General features: G+C 49.1%; 1 protein-coding gene across 2 annotated transcripts in view; it reads left to right on the top strand.

Moving 5' to 3' along the window:
* The window catches only part of LOC134571656 (uncharacterized), a 56,886-nt gene that overhangs the window by 21,074 nt on the left and 22,033 nt on the right, over positions 1 to 13,779 (top strand). For both annotated transcript variants that reach the window (XM_063430141.1, XM_063430140.1), the window contains exon 4: positions 12,765 to 12,844. In XM_063430141.1, the coding sequence (XP_063286211.1) occupies positions 12,765 to 12,844 (80 nt within the window). The remainder of the gene's footprint in view (positions 1 to 12,764; positions 12,845 to 13,779) is intronic.

Genomic DNA, 13,779 nt, shown 5'->3' with positions numbered 1-13,779 from the left:
GGGTGGGGGACAAGGGGTCTTGAGCGTCATTTTACACGGTCGGTGATCTCAGGCCTCGTGGCCAGGTGCAAGGTCTCTTATGAATAGAACATTTCATTACTACTGTGTTCTCATGGCCTTCAAACTATACTATGTTGCAAATCTAAGGAAAAGTCAGCAATTCCTGTGTTAATCATGTCTTTATAGAAAATACAGTCTTTGTTCTATTGTATTAGATGTGCTGGGAAATTCTGTCATGTAAGGTAGTTTTAAAATGAACAAGTTAGGTTATGAGGACAAAATGGAGGATTGAAGAAGTCAGGTTAGGAGGACAAAATGGAGGATTGTCACAGTATAAAGTTAAAATGGAGTTAGTGCAATAATTGAATACAAGTACAATAAGGTTTTTTAAATAATCCCACATCACATGTAATAGTTACATTAAATATATTTTGCTGTATTCCATTGTAGTGCTTGTTCTTTAATTGTATTATTCAATAATAAGGAATTATTAGTGAAGGCTTCCACATGTCAAGTAAGGTTCTTGGGGTGTATGCTTTGCTCATGCACATATACTTGAAATTATTTCAGGGTACTTGTTAATTATTATTTTTAGTGACTTTTAAAGACTTTTTAGGTTTTTACGAGATGTAGACATGATTGTGATTGCTGAAACTTGTGTGTAAGTTATAGAAGCCCCTCTTTATCAGTTTGAGAATGTTTAAAGTGTTGAAAAGTATCAGAACCGTGGTTTAGATCGCTTTGACATTAAATCCTGCTATAGTGATGATGATGCCAAGAGTGCCCTGGAACTCTCCAATGCAGGCAGTCAAACTGTGGTGGTATAAATATAAATACTTAATGTACCATGGGTTTGTGATTATTATCCACTTATGCACTAGCTTAAGTGTGTAGCTGCATCATTGAATATATTTCTACAACACTTTTTTTTTTTTTTGTCAATCTTTGTTTTTATTGAGGCAAAAGATGTCAGTACAGAAAGAAAAACAAGGGGTTAATGCATGAAATATGTACGAAATGCATAACTGATCGTATAGTTGTTACATGTATTCCCTAGTATGACGGCCTCATTTTATAAACGTTACAACAGTAGTACTATACATGCTAGACAGGTTGTTTGTTTTTTAAAGTTTTGTTGTTGGCCTAGAGTTTGAAAGTACAAGATATGATCCGAATGGTAACATGCAAACTAATTACCACAGCAAAAAGTAAGTGCATTGTTGAAGTCTAATAAAGGTAATTGTGGTAACACATTTTTTAACGACATAGCTAGTGCACCGCATAGTCACGCTCATCCTATATATTTAGTAATACCTATTAAGTGGTCAGTGTGGATTACTTAAACTTGTGTGGCTATACGCAAACTTTTAAACTTAGATATGATATGAGTAAAGAAAACATCAAGTCAATTAGCCAACAGGCTTATTCATGTGTGTGAGTAGCTTGGCAGGGTATGTTGCATTTTTCTATTAGTATACAGGAAAATACCATTACACATAAGAGCTTTGCGTGTGTGCCATGGAATTTCACACATGAGTGCTTAATAAAGTAGAGTGATAAACTTATGTTGGTGTCGAGAGTATAACAGTGGTAAAGCTGCAAAAATATTAAATAAGAGTAAGAGCAAGAGTCACGTCATTGTTGTAGGGAGGTACGTCTGGCAGGCTGTCTGTGGGGGAGAATGCTCGTTTACCATTGAGGCGAGAACAGGTAGTACAGGCTGACATTATGACATGATTAGTGACATGGTTCAAGTAATCTAAATAATATTAAAATGAAAAATACAAAATTTATAACATGCTTAGTATGTAGATGCTGAGTAGTGCCAGCTAAGGGGTACAAGAAACGGAAGTAAGGCACAATGGTCATAGGCAATGGTCATAGGCACTGGCAGGTAACGTAAAGTATACACGTTTGGTGGAACGTCTCGGTTCCGGTGTCACATATGTACATCATGAAGTGAGGGTGAGCACGTGAGACCTTCTACCGTTGTGAGGTGTGTATGGAAATCGTTGGTGAGTGAGGATCGGTCACCTAGGTAAGGACATGGTAGGTAGTTTGGGATCTCGAAGCCGTGCGATGTCTGGTCTCGTGAGTAGTAGTCCTGTGGAGTCTGCTTCAGGTAGTTACGTGCGGCTTCGTGTGTTCCCTACGTATCTAGGTACGGTCTCGCGGTGTGTGTGGGCAAGTAGGGAGTTGTGTTGTTCCATGCTTATTTTTGAGGTGGGGGGTGGGGGGGGGGATATAGGGTGTCTGTAAGCCGGCTCTCTTTGCTGGCCCGGGCCGTGGCAGCGTTCCCCCTGTACCTGTCAAAGCTGCGACTGCAGGTGTCACAAATACACAAAAAACACAATATAATACTTATAATAGTCTGTCCCAAGGTCCGTGACTTTGGCAGAAACGGTGTGCTGTAACGCAAGTAAGTGCGTTATCTGGGTTTGGGAGCATCTTCGGCCCAGTGGTGTTGGCCTCTGTAGACCTGCCATCTACTGTTGTCCAGGTTTCGGGCTCGGCGTCGGTCTTTCTCGTTCGATGAACGGCGTGCTGGGGCTCTTGAGGTAAGTCGGCTGGTATGTCTGGCAGCCCAAGTTTCGTCAGAAGCGCGGGGTCCTCCGCCTCAGATGTTATCTTGTGGGTAGTGTCATTATGTGGAACTAGTAGGGATCGTTGTGGGCCCCATCGATAGGACACCCCTAGAGTACGTAGGTGGCTGGTGAGTCGTGACAGCGTCCTGCGCCATTGTAAGGTGGCCCGGGTTAAGTCCTGATAGAACGATAATTGGGCTGATTCAAATGTAAGGGGTGTTCTACCTCTGGTTGCAGTCAGGAGTTGGGTTTTGTCGCGTGTGGAGGCGAATCTAAGTATGACATCTCTAGCGGGTGTAGTAGGCGACCTGGGGTTCGCCGGGAGTCTGTAAATGCTGTCCAGCTCAAATTTCCGGCATACTGCCGGTGGCAGGATGGTGGCTAAGAGCCTGCGGACGTAGTGCGGCAGATCTTCAGCCTGAATAGTAGCGGGTATGCCTCGGATTTTTACATGGTTTCGCCTGGCCCGGTCTTCCTGAGTGGACATCTGCAGCGTTAGATTCTGCTGCGCGGCTTGTAGTTGAAGCATGGCGTTTTTCATGTCTGCCATATCGGTTTGGAGGTCTGAGATGTCAAGCTCCGTGGTTTGGACGCGTTCTGTGACATTATGCATGTCTGTTTTCAGGCGCCCCACGTCTGCGGCCAGCGTTTTTTGTATGTCCTGTGTCCAATTCTGGAGGTCTTGCTTGGTGGCAAAAGTAGTGTCACCCAGAGTTGTGTTTGGTACCGGTGTCATGGGAGCCTGGTCCGTTTGGGTCGAGGTGTGAGCCGGTGAGTGGGACGGCGTCTGGACATTGGCGGTGGGCCTGGACTGCGCCTGCCGTTGTAGCAAGGTGCCTATGTCTTGTGTAGCGGAGGGACCCGTGAGGGTTTTCTGGCTGCGTTTCCCCATGTGTTCGGGAGTCTCCTGCGGGTACGGGTAAAAGTCACTTTCCGGATCTGAGTCACCTTGTGTGCAGGCGCCAAGAAATTGCTCAAGGCCGTGGATGCTCGACGCGTGGTGGGCCCTAGGCCTGCGTTTAGTGCCTCCGGACTTCGGGGTGTATCGAAAAGGCATCTGCCGGTTCGGTGTGTGGACCTGATCTCGGTTCTGATGTGCTGAGGTTCGGATGGCGGGTAATTTTCAAGATATTTGCGGATTGAGAGTGTCAAGGTGGGAGCCCGCAGTTATGGCGTCCGCTCAGCTTCAGGTCCCGGCCCCGCCCCGCTACAACACTTTTTTATAAATATATTGTACATACCTTCAGGGGCGGACTGAGAACCCTCAGGGCCCACGGGCAAAATAAATCAAGGGCCCCCTTACAGGCCCCACCCATGCTCCGCAGCAAGCCCCACTGTTGTCCCGCCTCCAGCCACACCCTACACAATCTTTAGACACAAGGAACAAAAGTGCAATAATCCCCTCGAGGCCCCAGTAGAGACTACAATTGAGGGCTAATGGGCTTGGAAGGGGGTCTTTCTAGCAGAGGCCATCTCAGCGTCCATTAGATAGCCTCTGCTGGAAACAGTCGCCTCCAGGCCCCAGTAGAGACTACAATTGAGGGCTAATGGGCCATGGAGGGGAGGTCTTTCTAGCAGAGACTATCTCAGTGTCCTTTAGAGAGTGTTAGAAAGAATCTACTCCAGGCCCCAACACTCTGGTTCCTATTTACAATATAGCAACACAACATAGCTTTCTGATACCTAGGCCAAGTTGGCTCCTCTTACCTTAATTACTGTTGCTGGCTGGCAGTCTGTGGGCTTGCTGGAAGGATGTGGGCTTGCTGGCTGTGGCTGGCAGGCTGTGGCCTCCCGGCAGGCTGTGGGCTTGCTGGCTACTGCCGGCAGGCTGTGGGCTTGCTGGCTACTGCCGGAAGGCTGTGGGCTTGCTGGCTACTGCCGGAAGGCTGTGGGCTTGCTGGCTACTGCCGGAAGGCTGTGGGCTTGCTGGCTACTGCCGGCAGGCTGTGGGCTTGCTGGCTACTGCCGGCAGGCTGTGGGCTTGCTGGCTACTGCCGGCAGGCTGTGGGCTTGCTGGCTACTGCCGGCAGGCTGTGGGCTTGCTGGCTACTGCCGGCAGGCTGTGGGCTTGCTGGCTACTGCCGGCAGGCTGTGGGCTTGCTGGCTACTGCCGGCAGGCTGTGGGCTTGCTGGCTACTGCCGGCAGGCTGTGGGCTTGCTGGCTACTGCCGGCAGGCTGTGGGCTTGCTTGCTACTGCCGGCAGGCTGTGGGCTTACTGGCTGTGGCTGGCAGGCTGTGGCTCTCTGGCTGCGGCTGGAAGGCTGTGGGCTTGCTGGCTACTGCCGGCAGGCTGTGGCTTGCTGGCTGCGGCTGGCAGGCTGTGGCTTGCTGGCTGCGGCTGGCAGGCTGTGGGCTTGCTGGCTGCGTCTGGCAGGCTGTGGGCTTGCTGGCTACGACTGGCAGGCTGTGTGCTTGCTGGCTGTAAGCCTGTGGCTTGCTGTAGGTCTGTGGGCTGGCCTGGCTGGCCTGTGGGCTGGCTAACTGGTGGCCTATGGGCTGGCTGGTGGCCTGGTTGGCCTGTGGGCTGGCTGGCCGGCCTGTGGGCTGGCTGGCTGGCTACGGGGGCACTTTTAAAGAAATAATCCATGCACAATAACCACTGCTGCTCTGTGTAGTGGTTATGGTGCCAGGAAGGCCGGGACCCCCTCCCAGAGTAAGTAGTCAAACCGTTTAAGAACAGTTTGACAACTTACCTGGGGTCTGCTGGGATATGGGGCTGTAGTAGGGTATAGGAGCAGTGGTGCAATGTGTGAGGGGTGCAGTGTGTGTGAAAGGTTCAGTGTGTGTGTGTGTGAGGGGGGGGGGTGTAGTGTGTGAATGTGTAGGGTTTGTGTGGCAATGTTAGTATGGGTATGGGGGTCTGTGTGTGTATGGGGGTCTGTGTGTGTATGGGTGGGCAGTGTATGTGTGTGTGTGAGGCAATGTGTGTAAATGTGTATGGTGTGTGTGGGGTCAGTGTGTGTGTGTATGGGGGGCAGTGAGTGAATGTGTATGGTGTTTGTGTGTGTGGGGACAGTGTGTGTATGGGGCTAGAGTTCACTCTCACTACTGCGACCACCAGGAATCCCTGGTGGTCGCAGTGTTGAGAGTGAACTCTAGCCCATAGCTCCAGGGCTAGAGTTCACTCTTGCGAGAGCCGGAGCGTTGCCGTGGTAACCGCAACGCTCTGTGCTCGCGTGAGAAGGACCTAGAGGAGCTGCAGGCTAAGCTCCCGGGTCCTCTCTTCTTCCCACCCCTGCCGGCTGCCTGCACGGTGCCTGCAGACCGGGGAGAGAGATCGGCTGGGGGGACCCACCAATGATATATACAGCCCCTCTGTGTGCCTTTTTGTCTCCCCCAGTCCCTCTGTATGTTTCTTTCTCCCCCTCACTGCTCCTCTGTGTCCATGTCTCCCCTCTCCTTCCCAGTCTCTCATCCCCTCTGCCTGTTTCTCCCACTCCCCTTGTGTGTCTCTCTCCTTTCTCCCTGTGTCTCTCGTCCCCTCTCTCTCTTTCTCCCCCCTTTCCCTGTGTCTCTCTCTACTTCACATCTCTCGTCCCCTGTCTCTTTCTCCCCCCTTTCCCTGTGTGTCTCTCTCTACCCCACATCTCTCTTCCCCTCTGTCTCTTTCTCCCCCTTTTCCCTGTGTCTCTCTCTACCCCACATCTCTCTTCCCCCTGTCTCTTTCTCCCTCCTTTCCCTGTGTCTCTCTCTACCCCACATCTCTCTTCCCCTCTGTCTCTTTCTCCCCCCTCACCATCTCTCTATTCCCCTTCTTTCTCCCTCTGTGTCTCACTCTTCCCCCCTGTCTCTTTCTCCCTCCTTTACCTGTGTCACTCTCTCCCCCCTGTCTCTTTCCTTCCCCTCCCCCTGTCTCTCTATTTTCCCACTGTCTGTTTCTTCCCTCGCCTCTATCTATTCCCCCTCTCTGTTTTATTTCCCCCCCTCCCATTTACCAACAGAAGGGGCCGGCCGCGGTACATGCTGGAGCCGCCGGGCCGGATGGCAGCCTCGCCGGTCCGGCGGCACTCCTGTCAGGCTGTCACTAACGCTGAGGATGGAAGGAGGGAGGAGCATGTCTCTCTCTCATGCTCCTTTGCGGTTCCCACATCCTGTGCTGGGAATTATGGGAACCGCAAAGGAGCATGAGAGAGAGAGACATGCTCCTCCCTCCTTCCGTCCTCAGCGTTAGTGACAGCCTGAAAGGAATGCCGCCGGACCGGCGAGGCTGCCACCCGGCCCGGCGGCTCCAGCATGTACCGCGGCCGGCCCCCTCAGTGTTCCACCGGACCGGCCACCCGTTGGCACCTACGTGCTCAGTCCCCAGATGCCGCGGTGGGGCAATCCGGCCCTGCCGCTGGGCCCCCTGATGGCGGCCCTGGCGGCGGGCCCCCCTCCCGGCTGGGTCCTCGGACCATGTCCGAAGTGCCCGACCGGTCAGTCCGCCCCTGCATACCTTCATATTCATTCCTTAAGGAGACCGTTTTACCCATTTTTCTTCTCCTTTTCAATGCCTGTTTAGCGCTTTTACTATCTTTCACTTTTAAACTGTGATGGTGCAATACAAAACCTTGGTGCCATATCCCACTTCTCAGAGGGCCATGGTAGGGTACTCATGGGACCAAAATCACTACAGCGCACTTTGAGTATTGATTTAATAGCTCATCAGCATTTGTTAGTTGAACCAGAGGTTGTAATTTACTTTTTAGTCTTTAAGCCTTGGTCTATGTAACGGACCGTTTCACTTACAAGAGGATAAAACCCAGTTTAGGCGATAATCCCCTTTACAGATGCACAGGCAGCTACTGCAAACGCCATTCTCCTGACTGGAGACACACGAACACTGAATCCGAGAAACCTTTTAAATTCTCCCAAGCATATGAATGCTGTAGACCATTGAATAGGAACCATACGAATAGGCTTGTACTCCTAGCAGTCAACTGGAACAGCATGCAATAAATCCTTCCCCCCAATAATGAGACGACACATCACTTTGAGGCTAAAACAGGAACTCTGGACTGGCTCATCCAGCCTGGCTTTTATTTCCAACTCACACATACAGGCCACACCCAGGGGGAGGCATAAAAGAACCAATGACATAGATGTTACCTCCCACACATCCCCTCCCCTTAGTGTGACACATAATCCCATTATGCATACAGTGTAAAATATACTTTTACACAACTTTCATAACTTTAAAACCATACATCACATTCACATAAAAATACATATCCACAATCAATCCATTCAGGGGAACAACATATTAAAAAATGGCATGAAGGGGGGCGGAGCTTGGCTTCCTAGCAGAGCGGACGTGCTCCACGAGTGCTCCTGCACACCGACGACTAAAACGGGGGATATACCCCGATTCATCGCTCACTCACCGCTGGGAAGGTGCCTACTGAGTGGGGGAGACCCAGGGAAGCGTTTTGAGGTTAGACACGCACCCGTACCCCATTGGGTCCCCACAATCCCGGCCTGAGGCCTAACCGCGATCGAGCCAGGGAGAGGCGGCCGCTCTCCTGGTTGGTAACCTCGCAGGTGATACCCACACAGTGTTCACCTTCAACCCCCCCCCCTCTGGACCGGCGGGGGTCATCCCGGTCCTCGCTGGGGACGATCACCCCCACATCACGACCAACACGAGAGGCAACGACTGCAACGAGGTGAAGCAATCAGGCCCTGACCAAGATGGCGGCACAAGCACGGTCTAGCAGGATCCGCATACTCCACACGCCACCCCAGCACATAGGGGTGTTCTTTGACAGGATTTGTGCCAACCTGTGGATCACGCTACACACTCAGAGACCGGCCTACACGAGGGCGATACAAGAAGTGGCAGCATGGATTCGCCCGGCGACACGACGCCATTTGGGCGGGAATCCCCCTCCACGCAAACTCAAGCGGGAAAAAGCCCAATTAAGGCGTCAGCCCCAGCACCCAAGCCGACTGTTGCCGGCCGATTCCCTGAACCAGCAGTCCGGCACACCCCGGACCGTTTATCGGTCAACATTATTTTGCTCTCCGTTAAGTAAGCAGCAGGCCCACTCCTCACGGCAGACAGGGGCGAGAAGAAGGCACATGATTAGACTCACGGACTCCCGAGACAGCTACTCCCATCATCGCATTTTGGCTGTACTAAGATCCAAAAGCCCACAACATCCTGCCTCACCTCGGGTCCCCATCACAGAAGACCGGATTGAAGGCAATATGACAAGTCACTGCATGGACTACCTGCTCCAGCACACCAGTGGCGTAGGGTGAAGGTTTGCAATAGCCTCTCTCCCAGCAGCCACTCCGGTCAACAGAGCAGAACTAAATAAGTACTTCCTTGCTTATTATTTTACAATCAACGGTCCCCAAAACATAGATTAAACTGCATACATTAGCTTGCTTTGTCTGCTGTCCAGAGACGACAGGAACTGTCTGTATATAACTGCTGGGTCAGGCACACTACACCTGTACATTTTGCATATTTAAATTGCCCACATAATGTACACTTGCTTTAGCAGGAAATGTCAGTACAGTGTTTTAGTTCTGAGTCAGCGTGTCCTGTTTCTGTTAAAGATGTTAAGCCTTTGCATTGCTTTACTCAATTCTATTTACTTTATAGTTGTATAATACTCGACAGACCCCTCAGAAAGCCTAACATACTGCAACCTTTCACCAATTGCTGTACCAGACCATATGCGATTTTATTATACGTGCTCTTAACTTGTTATTAGCAGGCGCAGTACCAGCTTTACTAAGCTGATTTACTTATATTGTGTCATGGTATTACTAGACAGTGAGGTAATAGCAAGCGAACCATTTCTCCTAATCTTACATGCACAGTCAGTTAATGTGACCGACAGATAATCTATACTACTTGACCGAATGAGAATAAGCATGTTTAATTTTTTATGAAAGCCCTCACTGTATAGCCAAGTTGAGGACTACTTATGTTTTTTTTCTGCTGTGGCCTTACACACTACTTATTTACTATGTGCCTAAGTTTTGCATAGCCTAAATGCTACTCTTCTATAGCCTATTAGCCTTGAATTTATGACATGTTATCGTTTTAACCTATGTGATGTTTTTGCTTATGGTTTTTCACACTAATATCCTTACTGCCTAGGCCTCACCTATTGTTCACTAACTACGTACACAAGCCTTGTACACCCTCTTACAGTCTAACAGAACAACACACATACTAAAGCAAGAGATAACCTGTCACACACATACTAAAGCGAGAGAGAACCTGTCACACATATACTAAAGCGAGAGAGAACCTGTCACACATATACTAAAGCGAGAGATAACCTGTCACACACATACTAAAGCGAGAGATAACCTGTCACACACATACTAAAGCGAGAGATAACCTGTCACACACATACTAAAGCGAGAGATAACCTGTCACACACATACTAAAGCGAGAGATCACATGTCACACACATACTAAAGCGAGAGATCACCTGTCACACACATACTAAAGCGAGGGATCACCTGTCACACACATACTAAAGCGAGAGATCACCTGTCACACACATACTAAAGCGAGGGATCACCTGTCACACACATACTAAAGCGAGAGATCACCTGTCACACACATACTAAAGCGAGAGATAACCTATTACTACACTGATAAGATGACTTATAGCATGTTTATTGCAACGATCTAACCTAACTATACTCACAAGCTATGTTTAAAGTCAATTGTTTAAGCCTGATAAAAACATAAAAATTGTGCTTATTACTCGTGTGCCCCACATGTTTTACGTGGGTTAAGCCAGAGGACTGCTTTTGGGGCACCTCTAGCCAGCTTGTATTACATATATGCACGTCAAAAATAAAGATTTAAAAAAAAAAATTAAAAAAAAAAAAAAAAAAATAAAAAAAAAAATGGCATGAATCCGACCAGGGGTTCAAAAGTTACTAAAAGTATCTTTTGTTCCTTTCTGGCTGGCAGAAAAACATCCCCACAATGCACCCTGGTTTCCTCCCTTCTGCCCTGGAGTTAATTGGAGAAGTAATCCAATTATCCAGGACTAGAGGCAGACTCCATTAACCACATGGTTGCAAAACGACATAAAACACTTTAAAATACATAAAGTCACATTTACACATAACACACAGACATTTCACCTATCCCCAGATAGCTGGGATCTGCACGCACAAAACTACCGAATAGCGCGCAGATCCTACTCACACAGTACAATTGCCATGGAGCTAAAGTCTTTCCCATAGTCTTTCATTATATGAATAGGCTCCATGGTATGGCTATCTGGGGTATCACATTCCCATAAAGTCTGGTCCATAGTCCAAAGGCAAGAGGCGGGCAATCAGCCCCCTCCAAGGACACGTGGCGAGGTCGGTTTCGCCACACTTCTCCCCTTTACCCCCCAGACTAACAGGGTACTTGACCTCCTGCCGGTCAGTGCCCTTGTTAGTCCAGCAGCCCACCCACAAGACAGGAACAGCAGTACAGCCCACCCACAAGAAACCATTACTACACCTGGGTAAGGGAGAATCTTGTCCATGTCCAGGTGCCTTACCACGGCTGTGTGGGGGACTGGTAGGCTGCCTTGGTGGGTTGCTGAGGGTGCAGAGACCAGCGGTACTCTGTCCTGGTGCCAGCACTACCCCGGGAGTAGCCTGGTTGGAGCCTGGTTGCTGGAGACTGACTGTCTCCCCTTTAGGTGCACATCTCGGCTGTCGGAGGGAGAGACCGACTGTCTCCCCTTTGGATACATCACTCTGAGGCTGGGGAACAGGACCGACCGTCCCTACCCCTGGTGCTGTAAGTGCAGAGACTACGGTCCCATCTGCACAGTTGTGGGGCTTAACATCTCCCCTTGGTGGGTTAGGCTGCCGTGGGAGAAAGGGTGTAACAAGCTCCTCTCTCTGGACGGTGAACTGCCGCTGGGGAGGAAGGATTGCACCTTCAGCTCCCTGGGATACACACTGCCGCTGGGGAGGAAGGATTGCACCGTCAGCTCCCTGGGATACACACTGCCGCTGGGGAGGAAGGACTGCACCTTCTGCTCCCTGGGACACACACTGCCGCTGGGGAGGGAGGACGCTGCTCTCCTCTCCCTTCACTTCACACTGCCTTCCTGGCATATCACTTTGCTGCTGGGGGGCAGGAACAACAACCTCTGCCCCCTGTAACTCAGCCTGCCGTTGGGGAGGGAGGACGACACCATCCGCTTCCTGGGGTACACACTGCCGCTGGGGAGGAAGGACGGCACCTTCATCTCCCTGGGACTTACTCTGCCGCTGGGGATCTGGGCCTGCTGCCCACCATCCCGTTGGGCCCGGTGGAGAGACCTCGGTCCCATCTCCACCTGCCTGTTGTGGTTCCTCACAGGACCAATCTTGTTGGTTCCTCTGCGTCATTCGCAGCATGAGGTACGCCTGTACATCGTTGTAGACCCGGAATGCCATCTGCTCCGCTCGGGCTGGTGAGAATAGAGCCATCCTGCTCCTATATTCCCTGGCAAACTCGGATTCCTCCTCCTCCCTCGGAGGTGCTGTAGCAGCTGCGACTCTGTCTCCTTCCATTTTCCTGATTTCCTTTGTAGATAGGGTCGCTGTACGGATACTAGCGTTGCCCTCAATTTGTAATCCAGAAATGGTGTTGTCTGTAGCTGTCCCTCTGGTTGTAGGAACGATCCCGCCGCTTGCCACCAATTGTAACGGACCGTTTCACTTACAAGAGGATAAAACCCAGTTTAGGCGATAATTCCCTTTACAGAGGCAGGCTCCATTAACCACATGGTTGCAAAACTACATAAAACACTTTAAAATACATAAAGTCACATTTACACATAACACACAGACATTTCACCTATCCCCAGATAGCTGGGATCTGCACGCACAAAACTACCGAATAGCGCGCAGATCCTACTCACACAGTACAATTGCCATGGAGCTAAAGTCTTTCCCATAGTCTTTCATTATATGAATAGGCTCCATGGTATGGCTATCTGGGGTATCACATTCCCATAAAGTCTGGTCCATAGTCCAAAGGCAAGAGGCGGGCAATCAGCCCCCTCCAAGGACACGTGGCGAGGTCGGTTTCGCCACAGTCTAAGTTGTGTTTTTTTGTTTTCTTTTTGTTTTTGTTTTTTAACTAGACCTTTCTGCAAGCCAAATCAATGCATGTAAAATATGCCACATTTATGTTTATTTGTGCTTTGTTTTTGGAATTTTAGGACCGGTTGGGTGCTGTGTCATGTTTACAGTTGGCCATTGACAAACTAAAAGTAAATGATCATATACTGGTCATTGGAGGGTAGGTAACTTTTTCAAATAAATCATTTTAGTATTTAATATTGATTGTGTGGTCTGCTTTGCTTGTAAAATTAAGATGAATTCTTAGAAGTATGCTATTAAATATGATTTTCAATAAACTTTGTGCAAATTACATTTATCATGGTTATGTGTTTTGTAATGTGTTGGCTGTAACTATTTCATGAAAGACAGGAGATCTGAGATGGAAATCCTTTTTTTTTGGCTACATGTGGCGTCAGTAGGGGTTTGAGGTGCAGGCTGCACTTGGGGGTGACACCCGGTGAGGTTCCATAGCCTTGAATCACTTATCCCCTCATTGACACTCATAGCAGACCGAACACCGAGTAGGGAACGCAGCACTTTGCTGTGGGTTTTATGATACGTTTCCAGGTGTTAGGATAGGGACGTCCCAGTGGGACTGGGAAACGTGTCAGGAAACCCATTCTTGTTCTACGAAACAATAGACACCATGGAATAAAAAAGGATGGGATAGGGATGTTCAGCCAATCACTTACTCACATTGTGGCCCATATCCTGCTTAAGACTGGTGTAAGCTGTCTTTACCAGTGGCAAAGTAAGCTGACAAGTGGGGTACGAGTAGCTTCTTACTTTAAAAAGCCTAGATCAGGGACTCAATTCACAGAATTGATGGTAAGGGTGAGCTTACGTGCTCGAAAGTGAGTTCTTGTGTCACTGTGTTTGTGTCAGTAAGTGGTTGTAAGTATGTCATTGATTGTATAGGTGTACTGTTGTGTGTGTGTGTCAGTGAAACTCTGTGTCAGTGAGTTTGTGTTTGCATCTATTCCTTCGATAGATCGTTTTGCTATAGTGTATATCCTTAAGAGGGTAAAATTAAAATATTTATTTATGTGTGTTATTCACATATACAGCGATATTAATGTATGTGTATTACATTAATATAGACATATAATAATA

This window comes from Pelobates fuscus, chromosome 8 (genome assembly GCF_036172605.1).
Source record: "Pelobates fuscus isolate aPelFus1 chromosome 8, aPelFus1.pri, whole genome shotgun sequence".
NCBI lineage: Eukaryota > Metazoa > Chordata > Amphibia > Anura > Pelobatidae > Pelobates > Pelobates fuscus.
This window is presented reverse-complemented; position numbering and strand designations above follow the sequence as displayed.